A 23,476-nucleotide genomic window follows, 5' to 3' on the forward strand; every position below is an offset into this window, starting at 1 on the left:
ATTCAACTACTACAATTCCATATGAAAAAACTGATTATAATAAAATTTCACGTTCAAATTTTATATAATATTTTACAACTTACAATACCACTATTATACATTTAGGATGAAATATAGCACATAATAATTTTGCTACTCGGCAGCTATAAAGGCATTTCTAGTTAATACGCAAGTTGTTCAGCAAAAGAAATAAAGACACGTAATTCATAAGTCCAGAAACAAGTCATGCATTCTGGTTTTACTAAGACGACTTTCCATCCTTGGTCTTGTGGAAAGTAACTGTTATGACCATTGGCTATGCAGCATGTTGTAATGTCGTCAAAAGTACGAGGGTTTCGTAATGCCCAATAGCCTCGTAGCAATCTAAAAACCTTGTTTCTTACCCCAACTACTGAGTCCGTCACTTGTGAGAATGTTTTATTTAAAAGTTGCAACCCAATGTTCTTTTTCTCAATTTGATGAGAAGCGAACATTATTAACCCGTAAGCATAACATGCTTCTTTATGTTGCATGTTAGAAGCTCTTTCTAAAGAACGGAGTCCTATGTTGGGATATGTTGAGTCAAAATAGGTTCGTAACCCGTAGCGTAAAATTGCATATGGGTTTCCCGCATTAAATGCCTTAAAGAAAACTTGGCGTAACTTAAAGTCTCCCCAATGTGATATACCCCATCTTTCAAAGGAAAGCCTTTTATATACTAAGGCATGCCTGGAATGTCTTTCAAACGTTTGACAAACTAATTTTGCCGTAACTAATTGTGCTGATGAATTCTGCTCGACTCTAGACAAGATTTCATCAATCATATCTCCTGGTAGGTCTTCTAAAATTTTTGGTTGTCTATCCTTAACGTCCACTTTGTGTTTTTATACTGTAAAATAGACAAGGGTTAGATTCGTAAAAGATAATTAACAAACAATACAAGTAATTTTTACATACAACATAAAAGTACAAGCACACTACGATACATATAATACACAACATGATTACAACCCTCTAATCTGAATCACTGGTTTCTTCTTCTTCGGACTTGGTTCGTTTTCCTAATTTTCTAGGGATATATGGTGCTCCTCTAATACGAGCCGTCGTTTTCCACAATGGTTTAGAAAAACCTGGTGGTTTAGATGTTCCCGGGTTATTGTTACAATTTGGGAGATACGGATGTTGTCGATACATATAAAATTCATCGGGGTTGGAATCAGGTTTCTCTTTTTTTACACCTTTTCCCTTATTATTTTCTTTTGCTATATTAAATTGGGTCGAGGTAATTTCTATAACATCATCGGAATCCTCATCGGGATCCGATTCATCGAAAAATTGGTAATCTTCCCAATATTTTGCTTCCTCGGAGGAAACACCATTGACCATTTTTAACGTTGGTCTGTTGGTTGAGGATTTTATTTTATTTAATCGAATTAGTGTAGGTATCAATATTTATTCCTCCGGAACCTCTTCTTCTTTCGGTTCCTCCTCTTCCGGTTCCTCTTCTTCCAGTTCCTCCTCTTCTGGTTCCTCCTCTTCCGATTCCTCTTCGAGAATTTGTGAATCTTCCCAAAGTATATTCGACTCTTCATTATTATTAGGTGAGTCGATGGGATTTGTACTAGTAGTAGACATCTATCACACAATATCAAACATATTAAGAGGTTAATATATCACATAATAATTACATGTTAATAATATATAGTTTCCAACAAAAGTGTTAAGCAATCATTTTTAAAGAAAACACTGTCAAAGTCCAGACTCACTAATGTATCCTAACAAACTTGATAAGACACACTAATGCAAATTTCTAGTTCTCTAAGACCAACGCTCGGATACCAACTGAAATGTCCCGTTCATATTGATTATAAACGTTCCATATTAATTGATTTCGTTGCGAGGTTTTGACCTCTATATGAGACGTTTTTCAAAGACTGCATTCATTTTTAAAACAAACCATAACCTTTATTTTATCGACAAGGTTAAAAGGACACCACTTAGATTATCAGAAATGATAATCTAAAAATATCACACTTACACACTACCAATACATATTGGTTTACAATATTAATATGTTACAACAAAGTAAATCTCGAATGCAGTTTTAAACAATATTATACAAGCATGCTGACACCAAATCTTGTACATATATTAGCATGCAACAGCAGAAGCTCTTAATAATCACCTGAGAATAAACATGCTTTAAACGTCAACAAAAATGTTGGTGAGTTATAGGTTTAACCTATATATCAAATTGTAATAATAGACCACAAGATTTCATCTTTCAATAACATGCAATCTGCATAAAAATCATTCGTATGGTTGAACACCTGGTAACCGACATTAACAAATGCATCTAGAATATCCCCATATATAAATATCGAAGTACTAAAGCAGTTCAAATTTTCTGACTAGGGCTTGTCAATGGCCCGTAGATCTATTTTTAGGATTCGCGTCAATTGGTGGCAATTATAATAAACACCAATTCTTAGGTTACCAAGTATAACAAGGGCGATATCCGGTATAACGATTCAACATAGAATGTAGTTTCAATTCTTGTGTCTATTTTGTAAATCATTTTCAAAACTGCATGTATTCTCATCCCAAAATATTAGATTTTAAAAGTGGGACTATAACTCACTTTCACAGATTTTTACTTCGTCGGGAAGTAAGACTTGACCACTGGTCGATTCAGAACCTATAACAAATATGTACATATATATCAAAGTATGTTCAAAATATATTTACAACATTTTTAATACGTTTTAATGTTTTAAGTTTATTAAGTCAGCTGTCCTCATTAGTAACCTACAATTAGTTGTCCACAGTTAGATGTACAGAAATAAAGCAATATATATTATCTCGAATCAATCCACGACCTCGTGTATACAAGCCTCATGCTAGATCACAACTCAAAGTATATATAATATTTTGGAATCAACCTCAACCCTGTATAGCTAACTCCAACATTACTGCATATAGAGTGTCTATGGTTGTTCCGAAATATATATATAGATGGGTCGATATGATATGTCAAAACATTGTATTTGTGTCTATGGTATCCCAAGATTACATAATATATTAGAATATATGTATAATACAATATGAGTTAACTAGGATATGATTAATATATATTTGTTACCAATTTTCACGTAGCTACAACAAGAAAAATTATCCAATCTTGTTTTACCCCTAACTTCTTCGTTTTAAATCCGTTTTGAGTGATTCAAGTTGCTATGGTTTCATATTAAACTTAAGTTTATGAATCTAAATAGAAAAAGTATAAGTTTATAGTCAGAAATACAGATTACAAGTCATTTTTGTAAAGGTAGTCATTTCAGTCGAAAGAACGACGTCTAGATGACCATTTTGGAAAACATACTTCCACTTTGAGTTTAACTATGATTTTTGGATATAGTTTCATGTTCATAAGAAAAATCATTTTCCCAGAATAAAAACTTTTAAATCAAAGTTTATCATAGTTTTTAATTAACTAACCCAAAACAGCCCGCGGTGTTACTACGACGGCGTATATCCGGTTTTACGGTGTTTTTCGTGTTTTCAGGTTTTAAATCATTAAGTTAGCATATCATATAGATATAGAATATGTGTTTAGTTAATTTTAAAAGTTAAGTTAGAAGGATTAACTTTTGTTTGCGAACAAGTTTAGAATTAACTAAACTATGTTCTAGTGATTACAAGTTTAAACCTTCGAATAAGGTAGTTTTATATATACGAATCGAATGATGTTATGAACATCATTACTACCTCAGGTTTTATGGATAAACCTACTGGAAATGAGAAAAATAGATCTAGCTTCAAAGGATCCTTGGATGGCTTGAAAGTTCTTGAAGCAAAATCAAGACACGAAAACAAGTTCAAGTAAGATTTCCACTCGAAATAAGATTGTTAAAGTTATAGAAATTGAATTAAAGTTTGAATATGAGTATTACCTTATATTAGAAAGATATCTTACTATAAATAAGAAAGATTTCTTGAGGTTGGATGATCACTCAAAGTGGATTTGCAAGATTGGAAGTAAGCTAGCAAACTTGGAAGTGTTGTTGGTGTGTTCTTGAGTAGTTGTTTTATAACTTGGTTTATGTACGGATTTATGAACTAGATTAAGCTAGATTTTGTTGAAGATGATGAAGAAAACTTAGAACAAATGAAGAACACTTGAGAGAGAGTAATTTGATTCAAGAAAATTGCAAAGTGAAAGTGTTTGTGAGCTCCCTCATTCACGTGAACTTAGACTCTCCATATAGGCTCCATTAGTTTGTAATTTTGTGAGATATTTCATGCTAGATGTTAAATGATGGTTACCACATAGTTAGGTGACTCACATGGGCTGCTAAGAGCTGATCATTGGAGTGTATATACTAATAGTAAATACATTTAGAAGCTGTGCATTGTACGAGTACAAATACGAGTGCATACGAGTAGAATTGTTGATGAAAAATGAATGAGGATGTAATTGTAAGCATTTTGTTAAGTAGAAGTACTTTGATAAGTGTCTTGAAGTCTTTCAAAAGTGTATGAATACATATTAAAACACTACATGTATATACATTTTAACTGAGTCGTTAAGTCATCGTTAGTCGTTACATGTAAGTGTTGTTTTGAAACCTTTAAGTTAACGATCTTGTTAAATGTTGTTAACCCATTGTTTATTATATCAAATGAGATGTTAAATTATTATATTATTATCATGATAATATGATGTATTAATATATCTTAATATGATATATATACAGTTAAATATTGTTACAACGATAATCGTTACGTATATGTCTCGTTTCGAAATCATTAAGTTAGTAGTCTTGTTTTTACATATGTAGTTCACTGTTAATACACTTAATGACATGTTTACTTATCATTTATCATGATTAAACATAGTGTATCAATATCTTAATATGATTCATATGTATTTAGTAAGACGCGGTTATAACGATAATCATTATATATATCGTTTTCGAGTTTCTTAATTCAATAGTCTCATTTTTATGTATATAACTCATTGTTAAAATACCTAATGAAATACTTACTTATCATAATATCATGTTAACTATATATATAACCATATATATGTCATCATATAGTTTTTACAAGTTTTAACGTTCGTGAATCACCGGTCAACTTGGGTGGTCAATTGTCTATATAGAACCTATTTCAATTAATCAAGTCTTAACAAGTTTGATTGCTTAACATGTTGGAAACACTTAATCATGTAAATATCAATTTCATTTAATATATGTAAACATGAAAAAGTTCGGGTCACTACACGCGGCGCGCAGCCCCTTCTGTCCGAAATTTCCAATTTTGGTTTAAAGATCTCCCACTTCCCGACACTTTTAGACGAAACGGTTTTTCACAACATATTATAATAAGTAAAACTAACACGTTCCAATAATAAAACGAGTTTTACGACACCGGGCCCACATCGGCCGTTTTACGACTTTCGTACAAAATACAAGTTTTCGATCACATGATTTTAACACAAAATAAAGACCGAGCATGGCGATTGGGGATATGCTACCCAATCCTAATCAATCCAAAAGCACGTCTTCTAAAGCAACTTACGCGAGTCCACTAGTTCCCACGCTTACCCGAGCCACTGCATCCATGCAAATCTATAAAAATGTAAACAACGAGAGGGTAAGCTAACGCTTAGTGAGTGAGAATATATTACATACATATATATGCATAAAATGGACACGCCACATACTAATAATCAAATAACACATACCGGAGTATCCAAGTATAAAGGCAAGCTAATCTAAGCATACCGTACAATCGCTATACAACAAGCTAACAATATCAACAAAGTAAGTTCACCAACGACAATATGAACAAATGCCATCAAGCTACACCTGGAGGGCTAGCTACATCACAACAGTACGATAATATATATATATATATATATATATATATATATATATATATATATATATATCAAAAGCGTAAACCGCGCAAGGTTAACCCCTTAACCCAATACCAAAATGAAGATTGACCGAACTACACGAGCCTTAGTAAATCCGAATCCACACGAGATCACTACCTCAATAAGATGACCGAACTACACTCGTCATCGTGAATCCGCATCCACACGAGATTCACTTCCCACATCAAAACCCACGGTCCCGGGATTTATAAAAATCCACATCATCGGGGTTATCCAATTCACAACTCAAATATCAACCCTTCGCCATTGGGGTTATATAATCCACATCACAAACACATGTAATAACGTACACACGAAGTGTGCACCTCACCAAAGGTGGTCAACCAAAATGCACAACCGTACTAAAATGGGTTCAAAATTATGACTCATTTCAAAATTAGTCTTTCAAATACACTAAAATGGGTTCCAACACTTCCATAATCACCAAGCCTAGTGATTAAATTCAATTACAAGTCCTAATCATGTCCAAGTCAGTTTCCAACCCAAAACCCACCAACAACAGCAATAAACCCGATTACAAGCATCAATGAACTCACTTCAAGAGTTTAAATGGGTTTCTTTACCATTCAAGTTCAAACCATAACTTTGAATATCAAATAAAACATTGAAATTTGGAGTTAGAACTTACCCCGACCACCAAAACATAGGTAGGAACGAGGTGAACAACTTTAACACTCGAGCTTTTGATCAATTCGAGCTTCTTCTTCTCCAAAACCCCAATTCTCTCTCTAGAACTCTAGGACTCTCTCTCTCTCTAAGATAGTTGAGAGTGTTTGTGGATGTGAAAGTGATCCAAAGTTGGATCCAAACCAGCTGATATGGCTTCAGATCCGTCCCCAAGTGAAATGACCAAAAATCCCCTCATTTAACTCTAAATAGAAAAAGACAGAAATCTGTCGCTAGGCCACGTGCGCGGCGCGCTCCCATGAATGTGCACGGCGCGCACACTTGTTTGAACAGGTTCTGAGATTTACCTCTTACACTACGCTTCACACACTAAACGTACATCATTAATACTCTATGTACAATAAATATTAGGGGCTTACACCCTTATAGGCCTTTATTTATAGTGTAAATCAAAGCCTTAGGTTTGCTCCCATTTCCGATGTGGGACAATTGCCAAACTATCTAGATCACGCATCAAACAAGCTAGTTTGAGATTCAATATCTCATTCACCTTTAATCTGTTTGAACACACTTTAGTTCATTGTAACGTCAAGGACTACAAAAGCCACTAAAGGTATATTAATACATATCATTTTATCATATATTAATTAGTGTCCAAAGTTGTTGAAAACACACTTGTTTTTTTACCAAATTTTCCAACAATCCCCTACATGAATGGAGATCGATCTCAGAAACAACAATATTTCGATTACGTTTCAGCGGTTGATTCTTGCATATGATAAGTAGGTGTTACCCTTTGAACTTTCGCTTGTGAAAACGCACTTAGTCTACTGGCTCTGAGTAGACGGCGATGTCTTTGAACTCGTGTACCATTTGTGTAGGCGACAATACGATTCACACAAGACTCTCCCTGACAACTTCAAGTCCTCATAGTTATGTTCGTTATGGTCATGAACACTAGCCTGGTTCTACGAGAGCTTATCAAGTATTGTGCCCCAACAATACCCTTCGAAGCGAGCCCACTTCTCTTTCACATAGGTGATTCACCACCGAATGGCTACTGATTAACCACACATGGTTATTTCAGTTGAATCATTAAAAGCCATTGACTTATCCTCTTACATGTCACATTTAGGAATGGACTAGGAAGTCTACCCTTAATTAGTAAACTTCCTTTAAAAGGAGTAGGGGTTGCTAGTTTAGTAATTAACTCCCCCACAGTGACTTTAGGTTGTCCTATTGAACTCGGATCTTGGGATCTCCAGTTAATTGAGTTAGGTTTTCTTTCATATAAACTTAGTCTTTCAAGGGCTTCACTCCAATTCGCACACATGACTCATACACTAACTCTCTACTTAAGCCTTTTTCAGTGGATCCGCAATATTATCCTTTAACTTCACATAGTCAATAGTGATAATTCCTCTAGAGATTAGTTGTCGTACTTTATTACGTCTACATCTCGTATGTTTATTCATATCATTACACTTTGTAATATGAGCTCTACCAATCACCGATTGGCTATCACAATGTATACATATAGCTGACACCGACTTAGGTCATCTGGTATATCATTAACGTATTGATGTAGTCATTCTACCTCTTCACCAGCTTTATCTAAAGCGATGAATTTTGATTCCATCGTGGATCTAGCAATAACCGCTTGTTTAAACGATTTCCACGATATAGCCGCACCTCCAAGTGTGAATATGTACCCACTTGTCGCTCTGGAACCATTCGTATCAGATATCTAGTTTGCATCACAGTGTCCCATGATCACTGCAGGATATCTGTTACTAACTTAACTCTAATGAGATGTACTTGGATTACTTTTATATCTACTTAGCTTGCTTACATCATATGCTAAGTCAGATCTAGTACAACTCATTAGATACGTTAGAACGTGTTATCATGTATCATGTTCTTGATATCAAATACAAGACACCCCCACATTTTAAAGTTATTGTGTTCATTTTACACAACTAACAAGGGTTATTGCTCATCTTTTTAAAGCTTCCCCCACATGTCTTGCAACTTGATACCTAGAGATATCGAATTTAGAAAAACTTAACAAAGTTCTCGCACTCATAATTATATTTCCACATCTGAATTCTGATTAGGTAATCCAAATCTCAAAATAATAATATAATAAAGATTATCATCTTTATATTTATAATTATCTTCAATATCATATTCCACATAAAATGGAATAATTCACATCATCAATGATGTTTACAAATCTGGTTTCACAATATACCAAATGCTTCTATTACTGAATGAAAGTGAGTTTGTCTTTAAATAAATTTAACACAGTGAAATATTAGTTGTTAATTGATCTCTGCAGATGATCATTATTAACAAGTCTAAGTTTAGTATTCTATAGACTTCAAGTCCAAAGCATGAGAATAGAAGACACATCATTCATATTCTCCATAGCTATTCTCACAAGGAATGTAATATGATATCCCTGTATCATGACAAAATCGACTTCATATATTTAATCACCGCCTTAAATATAACATTTAAGATGGTTTTAAGCATCACGTATATCTTTGTATACATTCAGTATTAGTTCCTCTATAAGCATAATGCATATGTCATTCTTGGATCTTAACTTTCGTGCCTTAGGCAATGGAACAACTACCTTTGCTAGGCACCCCCACACTTTGAGATATTCATGGGATGGTTTCATTTTCCACCATAACTCATATGTGGTATTATCCCTTTTCTTCTGGGGTATCTTATTTAAAAGATAATTTGCCAATAGAACCCCCACATGTTCTGAATTACAACTAAACACACCAACATGACATTTACTATTTCTTTCAAGATTCTATTCTTTCGTTCGGCAAGGTGCAGTGAATTCATGTCTAATGCCTTTTTGTGAACTCAGCAAAGAGTACAACATATTCACCACCTCTATTACTACGAACAACCTTGAGTTTTTATTCTAGTTGATTCTCAACTTCAATTTTATAAGCAATAAACTTCTCAATTGCTTCTTCTTTACTTTCCAACAAGTAAACATAACAATACTTCATGCTATCATTGATAAACGTAATGAAGTACTTGTTACCATTCCTCACTGGAATGAATTTCAAATCACACACATCGGTGTGGAACATATCAAGAGGTCCGGTTATTCGTTCAATCGAAAACAATCTCGTTAATTTGGCTTCAACACAAGTTGAACATACTTTCCATTTTTTTTTAAAGCCAAACTTGTTCAAAAAACATCCGGACACCAGATTCCTTGCGAATCTCAGGAACATATAACACATTCTGAAGCAACGTACTACCGGACTTAAACACTTGCCTGAAAGGTAACCGGAACGGGGAGACCTTGTTGCGGCTGAGAGGAAACTCAGATCATATAAGAATGCTTATACGATTTTTAGTGTGTTTTTCTAAAAACCCTATAGGCCTTTATTTATAGTGGAAATCAAAGACTTAGATTTGCTCCCACTTCCGATGTGAGACAATTGTCAAACCTTCTAGATCTTGCATCAAACAAGCTACTTTGAGATTCGATATCTCATTCACGTTTAATCTGTTTTGAACACACTTTAGTTCATTGTAACGCCCTCGTCAAGGACTACAAAACTCACTAAATGTTTATTATTAATTTATCTTATATTAATTATTGTCCAAAGTTAATGAAAACACACTTATTTTTTTACCAACTTTTTCAACACAAATAATATTCTCTCTTCAAAATTCAAACATCAACCACAGCTAGCTTTATTATATGGCCACCATGCACGTATGTTTTAATCTTGAAAACACCATATATATATACCTGCAATATATATTCAATATATAAAGTGCTACTCCATTATTTAATTTACGTATTAAGTACACGTTAATAAGTTCACTTTTAATCAATTATTAATATTAATTGTACAACAGAATAGTGTTATTAGTTAAAAGTTGACTATATATATATATATAGTATAGTTTATATGTATATCATCAGCTATATCGCGTTTGCCATCGAAAACAGAAAGGCATAATGATGACAGCCGCCATACTAACCGCAGTAGTTATTATGCTTATCTTACCGCCACTCGCCACCATCACCTCTGCCGCAACAGCATCATCACCATCACCATCATCGTTGTTGCATCCATCTCATCAACTACTTGATGTCCATGAAATCATGCAGAGTATCAAATCAGCTTCTTATGTACCCCAAACAAAACTTTTTGACCATAAAATGTTAGAATCCGATGAGGCTAACGACGGAAAGAAATGGAAGCTCAACCTTGTACATCGGGACAAGCTGTCGGAGCACCATGGTGGCCATCGGAAGCGTGTGGAGTCTCGGTTGAAGAGGGATGTAAAAAGAGTGGCTTTTTTAAATAGTCGAATAGGTGGTAATCACACTACCGGTGGTGGTGGTGACGGTGGGCGGTTTGAGGTGGAGGATTTTGGTTCGGATGTGGTTTCCGGCATGCAACAAGGGAGTGGAGAGTATTTTGTTAGAATTGGGGTTGGTACTCCGTCACGGAGTCAAGACATGGTGGTTGATTCCGGGAGTGACGTTGTGTGGATCCAATGCTTGCCATGCAAGCAATGCTACCAACAGTCCGACCCGATTTTTGACCCGACTAGTTCCGATTCTTTTGTGTCTGTGTCATGTGGATCAACAATTTGCGAACATGCAGAGACTGCAGGTGGCTGTCGTGGTCATGGTGGTGGTCGATGGTGTCAATACAAGGTTTCGTATGGTGACGGATCCTTCACTAAAGGAACTTTGGCCCTTGAGACGCTAACTTTTGGTAATACCATCATCCGAAATGTTGCCATTGGATGTGGTCATAGAAACCAAGGGTTGTTTGTTGGAGCCGCCGGCTTACTTGGAATTGGTGGTGGCTCAATATCGCTAGTGAGTCAACTCGGTGGTGAAGTCGGGGGTGCGTTTAGTTATTGTCTTGTTAGTCGTGGAAATGATTCTCCAGGCTCCTTGGAATTCGGGAGAGAATCTCTCCCGTCAGATAATGTAGTTTGGGTTCCACTTCTACGGAACCCGAAAGCCCCTAGTTTTTACTATGTTGGGCTTTCGGGCCTCGGTGTGGGAGGGGTTCAGGTCAGCATACCTGAACCCATTTTCAAGTTAAGTGATATGGGCCATGGAGGAGTTGTGATGGATACTGGGACAGCTGTCACCAGACTCCCAACTGTCGCATATACCACCTTTCGTGACGCTTTCGTCGCTCAGACGACTTCCCTACCTCGTGCAGAACCAGTTTCTATATTCGACACATGCTACAACCTAAACGGTTTTGTCACCGTTCGAGTCCCCACTGTTTCATTCATCTTCTCGGGAGGACCAGCCTTGACACTTCCTGCCAACAACTTTCTAATTCCAGTGGACGACATGGGAACATTTTGCTTTGCTTTCGCCCCAACATCGTCAGGACTTTCGATTATTGGAAATATTCAACAAGAAGGAATCCAAATTTCTTTTGATTCTGCTAACGGAGTTGTGGGATTCGGTCCCAATCTTTGCTGATCACTTGAAACCGATACATCCCAAATCGTGTATATATGTTTCTGTCATTATAAGCCTATATTGCGATAATTATCTGGTCGCCTAGTATTCAACACCCATGTACGAATCAATCATAATCGGGTTATATTGCTTATTGTATGCATACATATATAATTAAATAGTAGCCGTATTTTCCTATTAAAGTCGTTAATCATGTTGATGCTTTTAGTCTAATAATCATAATCATTATATGCATATAAATATAAATTTTTGTGGTACAAAATAGCATGTTTCATTAATTACTCGTAATTTATAGGGCCCTTTTTTTTATGACAAATAAAGATAACATGGAAACAAATCATTTTCATCAAAAGATGAAAAAGACTAACAAAGATACAAACGAAATAAAAATGTTGCAAGGCTCGAAAGCAGTAAACGTACCGTAACACTAATAAATGAGCAAAAGCTAACTAAGCTCGAACATTAAGCAAACCGTATCGCAAACCCGATCCCGGATTAACAAATTCAAGAAAACAAAATCAAGAAAACAAAATCCAACACAATATGCCCAATACTAATAAAAAGATTACAAACAACATAAGAACAAGACAAAAAACCGAACACGGACTACTTGACCACTCTGTCCACCTTCAATCGATTAAATAACTTGCCCTTCTAATTTTAATCTCATAAGATGAAACCTTCGTCGAAAAACTACCACTTCTAATGTCTGACACGCGAGTTCGGAGCTCACCTTCCTTCTCAAGACCCTAAAAAGAACCAACGTTCCGATCCGCTTCAACAACACAAACATCATCCGGGGTTGCCAACACTTCAAAATCCGATCTACAACCCGTTGTACCCAGACCACTATCCACCAATCCTTGATCATAAATCTCTTGTTTATCATCCGGATGGTCTACTTCCTCTTGTCCCGAATTACAAACGAAACCTTATCCTTTTTTGCTTTGCGTTTATCTTTTTTATCTCGAGATTCCAACATACACTTTTTGACACTTTGAACACCAAAAGAAATAGGAGCAACCTCAAAAAGTGGTACCACCTCATGATGTTGGGCCTCAATATGTTAAATACACGGTTCAACCTCATTCAAAATAGAGAATTCAAAAATTGTATCAACCAAAACACCACCCATTTGAAATATAGAATATGAAACCTTATTAATCTCAAATTTTTCAATATATAATAGATTTTTCAATATTTTTAAAAGTATAGCAAATAATTTTTTTTTATTTTTTATTTTTTTGCAATTTTAAGTTTTTTTCCCTACTTGGACCTATAGAAAAAAATAAATAAAATGAGTGTTATTTAAATTTTGGGTCACTTTGAAATTTTATGCTTATGTTTGATTGCACATCTTGCATACTTTTAACGACGTCTATGATGCGAAATTTTGAGTGTTCGTACTTTGACACTTTGTATATTAACTACAATCACTGTACTAATAATTTTAAATATTTCAGATATACGTTAATTATGAACCGATTATAAACCCAAAATTTTTATGTGCATGTTAAGTTTTTTACTGTACATTATAAGATACGTATTTGATGGCGTCAAAGTATTATTGCTTGTAGCCCAAGAGAAAAAAAAAAAAAAGATGAAATTGAAAACGAGTTATCAAACTTGACTTTTCTACTTAACTCATAATATGCTTACCAATTCTGTCTGACTATTTGGACTTTAGAAAGAAAGAAAAAAAGGCAAAATTGAAAGCATCAACGTGTTCGCCAAGTTCAAATTATCCTATAAATACTCACCCGAACACAATTTTTCATAAATCACAAATAATTTTTAATTCATTGCTTTCATTCTTATTTCGTTACCAAAATATGTCAATTGCCAGTTCTGCCCTTGCTGAAGCTTATGTGATGAAAAAACTTCATCAACAGAAGATGATGAAAACAACCTTCGATGCACATGGTACAACCAAACTTACAACACCTTACAACAATGATCATGCTTCATCGGCAATTAGTTGCTTCCCATTTCTGTTCAAGAAAATTCATCCCACAACAACGTCGTCCTCAATGGTGTCTAAATCTTCTACTCCTCATAACCTATAGCTAAAAAAACATAACGCCTCATTAAACGGAGAATATAAATGAGTGATATAGTACCAATGAAGATCAATTATCCGTGCCATCGTTAGAGTCAAGGCCATTCTGTCGGGTCAAATGTAAAAAAAAAAAAAAAAAAAAAATCTTATTGATAATTGTAATTTGTTGTAATACAGACTAATGTTTATTTATTCATATTTTTTATTATTATCTACTAGTTTTGTAATATGATTATATATAATATAAATGTAGTTATCAAAATAATGTCCATAATTAACGGTGTCAATAATATTGTAAGAGACACATTGAATGACATTGCTCCTTCGTTTTCGGTCTCATCTCTTGAGTTGAGCCAGACGACGATCTCCCCATCGAAGAATTGATTTTTGAGCCAGGTGATGTGACTGGTTTTGCGGTTGGGGCTCTTTTGACGACGCGTTGTTGTGGCAACAAGTGTTCTGACTGAGGGCGGATATTGCAGTCTTCGACGTTCTTCCAATGGCTAGTTGTGTTCGATGACATTGGTTTGGTCATATTTAGCTTGCCTTGTTAGCTTTAGGTTAACTATATTTGGGAATAGATTTTATTCGGTTAGCTTTTTTGTTAGTTTTCTCGTATGTTGCGAGTGTTGACTACGGTTAGATTTTATTCACTGTTATATCGATTTATGTCTTGTTAAGCTTCGGATCTATTTATTTATATTATTGTTTCTTCAGCAAAAATAAAATGGTGTCACTCACGTTTGCAAAATTTATTCCAGGTAACAGAAGAATAATATGGAATAAGTGATCAAGATGATTTAAGAAGCCCAAACTATAAACTACGCTACTACTTCCATAGACACAATTATATCTGTAAAAATAACTCAATCATTTATTACTAGAACCAAAAGTAAACAATTTTTTGGCCAAAAAAGGAAGAAATTATATAACCACTTAAAGGATTTATCAAAAGAAATGGACAAATAGCCCAAACGATTAATATAAGTGTCCAAAATTACCAATCAATCAAGGTAATATAACTTCTAAACAGATCATATAGTTTAGTTCATTCCCATAAAGGATTATTATATTAAAAAGTGTGAAATTGATTAATATTTTTCAACTTATAACGATCGTTAGTCAAATTTCGTTAACTACTCAAATTGTGTCAAATTTCGTTACACGGTTGGTCCCTGGAATAAAAAAATATTGAAAATTCAAAAAACGGTATAATAAAAAATTTGAAATTAATAAAAAATAATTAAAAATAATAATCATAATCATAATAACAAAATAAAAAACAATAATAAAAAGTAAAAATTAATAAAACAATAATAAAAAATAAAAACAAAAAGTTAAAAAAGACACTGAAATGACCATTTTTTTTATTATTTATAGGTTTTTATAATTTCAAGGACACACCGTGTAACGAAATTTGATCACTTAACGAAAATAATAGTTGATAAGTTGGATAACATTACCTCACATTTTTGAAATTATAATCCTTTTTGAGAATGAATTAAAATATACGACCCATTTAAAAAATTAGGAAATTTATATTCCTATAATTAGTAATTTTGGGTACTTATGTTACCCTTTTGGGTCATTCGCTCAAAAGGAATCCCACCAAAACATATAAAGAACGTTAAACTACCGAGCTTTACTATTACGTCAACCTAATAAAAGATAAGTACGTAATTAAAGATAACAACAAAAGACGACAAGAAGGCTAAAATAACACCACAACACAATCAATAGGGCACCCAAATCACCGAAAGTGTCATTTATCATTTACAATCACTCTTCTCAATCAACACGATTGAGAATCAACAACTAAACAAGTCTATTACAAAACTATTAATCTCATCTCATTCCTTATATAGAGAATGAGATAACCATGATGTAACCCTAAGCATCTCAATGTTGACACCAGCAACCCCACTTCTTCATAAAACAGCTACAAGAACCTCCAACCATCTTCAATCTACAAGCAAACTCTTCAACTTGTCTTAAATTACAAAACCTGCACAAACTTCTAGACTAACCATAAATAAACCAATACATTTTAGAAACAAAACTTAAGCTTTTTAAAGGTACTTTTAAAAAGTCCAAACTTTTCTCACACATTATCACTCATTCTTATATATTTTCAGACATTCTCTCGATATTTATCTTTAATATTTTCATATTTTAAAATGAATATGAACGATATCATATCGAGGAAATTCGAGAAATCGTGTTTGTATACGATCAAATTCAAGCACCCAACACACTCGACATGATCGATAACTTGATAGATAAGAAGATTGAAATTTACATACCAAGAGCACCTTGTAGATTTATATAAAGGGATCGTCATTGTAGTAACTTACATACCAAGAGCACCTTGTAGATTTATCCGTATGAGCCAAGGTATAATTAAGTATTATTAAGTACCATTACTCGATTATTTTAGTTATTTTCATCAAAAGCGTGATGCTACTTGATTTGTTTGGCTATAAGAAATTTCAAAAATGTGCATAAGCTATACGACAAATAGTGTATGGTACGTCTGTCGGTTTTTAGACGAATATCTACACATGAGTCAACAAATTCGATATGAATGCAAGTGGGACCTTCCAACATTTTCTAAAATTCAATCAAACAAGACGAAAACAAGACGAAGACGGAGATTAGTTTTATAATTTATATGTTTGCATAATTTATTTTATTGTAAATTTATGTAATGTTCTTTTAGTTTTAATGAAATATTTTATTTTAGATTAATGTTATTTGATTTTAATGAAACTAATTCTATATTAAAGTGGGATTCAATGTGATAGAGAGGAAAAATGTCAAAGATAACATTGAATCTGTTATTCTCATAACAAGAAAATGGTAGTATCATTAATGTAATAGTCTTTAATGGAAAATCATGTCATGAATCATGAATAAGAATGATATGAGGGGAGGAAGTTAGTAATTATACTCCTTAGCAGTGTTGTAAAAATCGGCCGACTTGACCGACGGGTCGGCCGATGCGTCATTTTTTTGGGTTCCCCAAAAGACGGTTAGAGCTAAAAGTTCGGTCAAAGTCTGTTAAAGACGGTCAAAAATGGTCAAAGTCAGTCAAATTTTCGTCATGATCTGATATATTTTAAAATTAGGGTTGTTTTCATTTTTCGGTCCACTCTTTTCTTTGTGTCCTTACTGATTATGTACTCTGTAACATTAATTGAGTTTGAAGTTTGATTGTTTTTAAATTCGAGTTCTTATTTAAGAAATTTATGGTACATAATCAATTATTTTATATATATATATATAAGAAATTATTAATAAAGTCAACGTTGGTCAACGACCAAGGCGTCCCCGACTCGTCCCCCGACTAGGCCGACGCGTCCTTTTTAGGTCTCGACCGATGCGTCGCCGACTCGCGACTTTTACAACCTTGCTCCTTAGTAACCTCCTCCTTACATTTGATTAATAAATCACTAAACACACATATATTTATATCTCTATTATTGGTATTTTGGACCATAAAAGAAAGAAGATCAATTTGAATATATAATTATAGTCAATATTCCTGACTAAAGTCCAAAAATGAGCAATTAAGAAGGTCGCTACATTACAATATCAATCCCCTTGTTCCCCAAGGCAAAAGGTTCCGATTTTAGCCACCAAGAAAATTGCTTGTTGTCCAATTGCCTCGGTACTTTATTAACTGGTGGAGATTATAAATTCCAAGTACTTGTAATTTGCAATTAGTTTTTTCTTTCTATTTCCACTTAGAGTAAGTCCATGGCCATGGCAGGTCACACTTTGGCTGAAATTTACGTATTAGGAAAGCTTCATAAGAAAAAAGTAACAGAAACAGAAAATGATAGAGATGAGAAACGAATAATTTATGACGATGAAGAAGAAAAGCTCTCCCCGTCCTACTGTAGTTGTTGGATATTCAAGCAAACTCGTACGGCTAACGTCTCTCATTCAAAACAAAGTGGTGTGACGATAAACAAAAACAAGAAATAAAGAGTTGTGTAAATGTACATGTAACAGGACTGTAACGTATGTATAATTAATGGATGTATTATGTATTTCTTTTTTTTTTTTTTTTTTTGTTTGAATAAGTTACGTTTATGTCGGTATGTGCTACTACAGAGATTGTATTTATAGTATAAATTAAAACTTCTTGTTTTGCTCAAAGGGTGTGAATGTCATTTCCAATATATCTCGTATGTATCGGGTCAATGATTCGTCCCAGTTCGATCAGCTCCCAAGCCTAATCAGTTAATGTGTTTAAGCTCAAATATTGAAAGTGATATGATATAACTGACATGACTGATTAGTCATTAATCATAATACAAATGATTATGAGTATATATATATATATATATATATATACCATATCTGTATCTAACAACACATAATGTTTGAGCCCCGTCAATAATAGGTCTGGATATTATATTCTACTAAATATAAATGTGATCACCATTACTAATTTACTATGGATAGATCTGTTTGGAAATGGAGCTCATTTAACAGGAAGAGTATGTGATGAGTTAAATGAATTAATTACATCATTTGAGATGCCTGATCATATCCACGATTCATCGAAATGATATCTCGACAACAGTGGTAAATTTCATACCAAATCCCTTGTGTCAAAGATAGAAAATAAGTTGCTTCCTACTTCTTTTCGCAATTTAGAAACATGCCGAAATCAACTGATTCCTCAAAAAGTGATAATTTTCATCTGGAATTCTAGAAAGAATAGGCTTGCAACTCGGAGCGAATTGGATAAACAGTGCATTGATCTAAATTCCACTCTTTGTCCTCGATGTAAAGATGAAATCGAGACACGGTCTCATATGATGTTCGAGTGCAAGCAGGGGCGGACCTATGTAGGGGCAAAGGGGGCGCCCGCCCCCAGTGGATTCGCAATTTTTTGTGCAAATTTTTTTGGTTTTTCGATTTTGCCTCTGGTGGAATTTTTTTTTCTTGCCCCAAACCCTTCGTATATTGTCTCAAAACATTCATATTTTGCCCCAAAATCTTCGTATTTTGTCCAAAAATCTTCAAATTTTGCTTAAAAAAACTGTATATTTTGCCCCAAAACCTCCATGTTTTGCGCAAAAAAAAATCCCTACATTTTAAAAAAAAAATATTGCCCGGTGAAAATTTCTGAGTCCGCCACTGAGTACAAGTATGCAAAGGAAATATGGTCAAGAATTTATACAAGGTGGAATATAAACCCTCATGCTCATACAAGGTGGAATATAAACCCTCATGCTCATACAAATGCAAATGGTTATTTTGATGGATTAAATTCTTCGACATATTCACCTATTGAAAGAAGCATATGGCAAGCGGTACAATGGATCACAGGGTACACAATATGGAAAATAAGGAATGAGAATTTTTTTCAGAAAAAAGATTGGTCCACTCCTATGGTGGTTACCGAGATTCAACTAAAAAGTTTTGAGTGGATATCTAATCGACTAAATCCCGGTACAATCAATTGGCAACAATGGCTGGCCTCTCCTGATGGCAGTTGTTCGGGTGCAAGACCAAGAGCAGGAATTGGTTAATGTATGCTTGTGTTCTGTTATTTCCTGATTAATCGTGTTGTATATATAGCTTTCGAGTCTAAGGGTGCGTTTGTTTACCTCTTAATGGAATGGTTGCACTAAATACTGAATCATTCCGCATGTAGTGCGTTTGTTTCTGACCTCTGAATGACAAACAGTGTTGAATAGTTCAGCATTCAGTGTTGAACCATTCAGAGCTGAAAATCTCTCTTAACCATTAAGCACCTAATTTATGTAATATGCTCTTCATAATTTATCAAGAACATACATAAACAACTATATTGTAGTTTTTATTCATATCAAAGGTTAATATGTTAATTTTACATCATTCACATTATTCGTTTAAAATGATTGTCAAACAGGTTATTTTTAATTCGGAAACGACTTCATTCAGAACCTTTGAATCGTTCAGATTATGAACCATTTAACGTTAAATCATTCAGTTTTATTAAACGCACCCAAAAACTTACCATCTTCCACTGATGCTTGACTATTCAATCCATGTAGATATCATATATTTATATATAAAATCCTCACTTGCTTTTCAGGAAAAAAAGGCAATCTTGAATATACAAAATGATTTAGGTACTCGTAACTAATAAAATAAATAAGTTATATATTTAAGGTTTGTTTGGTAAAACTAATTTTCTAGCTATAGGTTTAAGCTCATAGTTAGAAGATATAAGGTTATAATTCGACATTATATTAAAAACATATAGAACTTGTGGAAATTGGTCAATATATCTTCATTTTCGGAAGTCTTTAACAATGTGCCCTCAAAAAATCAAAATAGTAAGATACGCCCCCTGTCCACGCATCATGCACCACACATGATGCGTGCAAACCCGTGCATGATGCATATTTTTGTGATATTCAGCTTGACAACCCTTTTTGCTTTTAAACATGCACCAAAAACCACGCAACACGCACCGTGTGTGGTGTTTGGTGCATGATGTTTTGTGCATGGAGCTTGGTGCATGGTGTTTGGCGTTTTGTGCTTGTTGGGCAAGAACTTTGAATGAACGTATTTTTTGACTTTTAGCACCGATTTAGTCACCGTTTTCGAAAAATACACGATTTCAAAAAAAAGCGGTGACTAAATCGGAGCTACGAGTAAAAAAATACATCTTTATATATAAGATCAAAGGAGTTTTTGATATAATTCTCGAAACCTTTTTCATTGAGCTTAATATAGTTGATCCTTTTTTAATCAAAGGAGTTTTTGATCACCACTACACTAATTATGATTAATCTCATCTAATGACATCTTAGTATATGATTAAGAATAACACATAAATGTTATTAAATAGTCTTTGAATCTAAAATATATCTTTACATATAAGATGGTCATTAAGTCCCAATTAAAGAGATGTTCTCCACTTGATTAGTCATTAAGCATTACTTACATGCTTAAGTATGTTTATCTCTTTATGATTAGTGTAATTTCCTAGAAGTCTTCATGTAAAAAAAATTGGTCTTATTTGAAGTGTTGCAAGTAACCAATGAAAGTATATACTTGCACCCAAAATGTTGACATATTCATGGAAGACTTGTGATATGATCTTTGGAAGCTTGTGGTTTGTCAAAGCACAAACATCTACATATACCATTTTGGAAATCAATGACACAATGCAAGGACTATGTGACTTTGCTCTTTTAAAAGCTCATGTCCACTTCAATGAATGCATCGAAAGTATAAGATGAAGGTGATGCGGGTGAGCTGGGCAATGTAACCACCAACACAACCAGCACAAGCTCAAAAGATGTTACACCTGAATCTGGTCAAACAATGTTCGTGTTGCCATCTGTTTCGTATCACCTAAGTGTTTTTGGAGCTGGTTCAAGAGGCTCAGGGGTTACCCTACTTCAGTCCTTAAACTGAAGTAGTTAAGTTTTCATGAATAAAGTTCTTGATAGTTGAAGGCAAGCCAGCAACGAAGAAGAACCAGCTAGCCGGACCAGCAAATGCACTTTAGTTCAACCAACAAAATGTCTTTAGTTCAACCAGCAAAGTTTTACTCAGCCGATAAAGCTAGTTCAGCCAACAAGACGAACTTCTAAATAGAACCAGCAAGAAGAACTTTAATACAACCAGCACGCAACATTGTTTTCATTCTAAAAGGCCAACTTGCTGATGCGATTCAAAGTTTATCTTATGCTTTTCAATAACCAGGCCAAGTCATGTGCTTAACACGTGTGTGTGGCTGTTCTAGAATGTTGAGCTGTCCAAGGAAGATTCTTGTCTATCATTGGCTGCTTTTTATCATGGGAGGAGCACTACAAATTGGCAGACTTTTTCAGATTGTGTCCTTTATTCTTATTAGATGATTTGTAATTGTTTGTCCTTTTTGTCTCCTTTTTCTTTTTATATTTTGTCTTATCTAGATAGTAGATGATATGCTTCTCCTATAAATAGAGAACTCTTATAATTGTAAAACTCAGTTGATGAATAAATGAAAGTTTGATAGAGCTTATTTATTTACAAAAATCTATGTGTCTTTACGAATCTTTGATTCCGGTGGCTAAGAGTGGTTTCTTTATCAGTGTTTGTGGTGTTACTTTATCAAATATTGTGGTGAAATCCAAATCTTCGTATCTGATATTATAGTTGTGATGGAATCTTTATCAGCTGTAGTTGAAGGATTGGAGTGTTTCTAGATCTCTGATTGTGGTGGTATCTTTATCAATTTGGGGTTTAGATTCTTTATCCTTTGTGTTCCTATTTCAGAGTTTTATACTCTGTTTTGGGTTGTTACTGTTATAAATTGGGGGTTTCGTGTTCAGATCTGTTGAGTGAAGAAAGCTTGTTCTAAATTTCGTTTTTAAAGTCATAATTACGCATCAGAAGGTTAAGGACTAATAAGCATCTTCTGAAGGCTCTATATTGAGTAAAGAAGCCAAAAATTTAAAGTCAAAATAGCTCCAACGGATATATTGAAAAGTTGTCCTGAGGCTACAAGGTCGATCCACGGTCGACCGTGGGGTGAGCCGCACGGGATCTGGAAAGATTTTCCTTGCCTATAAATACCAAGCCTTGGAGCAATTAAAGGACACCTCTTTCCAACATTCTTTCAAAGACTTATCAACTAATCTCCCAAGCCTCAAGCACATATCTATGGAGAGATTATAAGAGAGAAAGGCAGATTCTACTTACACTAAGTAGAATTATAATGTAAAACTTATGCTTATCATTCATATCTTTAAGGTTACATTGTGAGATACTTCCTTAGAGTGATCAAGGAAGTTGGTTAGTTCTTGTGACAAGAACACTATCTTATTTAGTGATTCAACTTCCTTAAAGGAATCTAGGAAGTTTATTAATTTCATTAGGAATTAATACTTGTCCAAGATGAAGACAAGTTTGATCTAAGTAAGCTTGATTATTACTAAGTGTGTGAAAAATCAAGTTGGTGTGGCTTATTTAAGAACCACAAATGTGTAAGTTTACTTGTGAGTGAACTTTCTATTAGATTTTGTTCTTGTGATAAGAACATTAACATTCGTGGAGATTCTTTCAACGACACCGAAAGATCCATGCTAGTGTGATGTAATCGGCTCTCCACCAGGATTTGGAGAAATGCTTAGTGATGCTAACTCCCGATTAGTGAATCGGGGAGTGGATAAGGAGGATTTGTTTACATCCTCCCGAACCACTATAAATCCTCGTATTTATGCACTTACATTCTTTACATACTTGCATTAACAAACACGGACGCTTCTACACTTAAAACTTATGTTTTAATTGTTAAAGATTTAAAAAAAAAAAAATTTAAGAAACCATTAAG

The 23,476-nt window shown here is 34.2% G+C and overlaps 1 protein-coding gene across 1 annotated transcript; it reads left to right on the top strand.

Annotated features, from left to right (window-relative positions):
• The first annotated feature begins 10,558 nt into the window (after positions 1-10,558).
• On the top strand, positions 10,559-12,243 carry LOC139867309 (protein ASPARTIC PROTEASE IN GUARD CELL 2-like). The gene has a single exon (XM_071855663.1). It carries the CDS (start codon positions 10,581-10,583, stop codon positions 12,081-12,083), a length of 1,503 nt encoding a protein of 500 aa, XP_071711764.1. The 5' UTR covers positions 10,559-10,580; the 3' UTR covers positions 12,084-12,243.
• The last annotated feature ends 11,233 nt before the right edge of the window (positions 12,244-23,476 follow it).

This window comes from Rutidosis leptorrhynchoides, chromosome 9, assembly GCF_046630445.1.
Source record: "Rutidosis leptorrhynchoides isolate AG116_Rl617_1_P2 chromosome 9, CSIRO_AGI_Rlap_v1, whole genome shotgun sequence".
Classification (NCBI taxonomy): domain Eukaryota; kingdom Viridiplantae; phylum Streptophyta; class Magnoliopsida; order Asterales; family Asteraceae; genus Rutidosis; species Rutidosis leptorrhynchoides.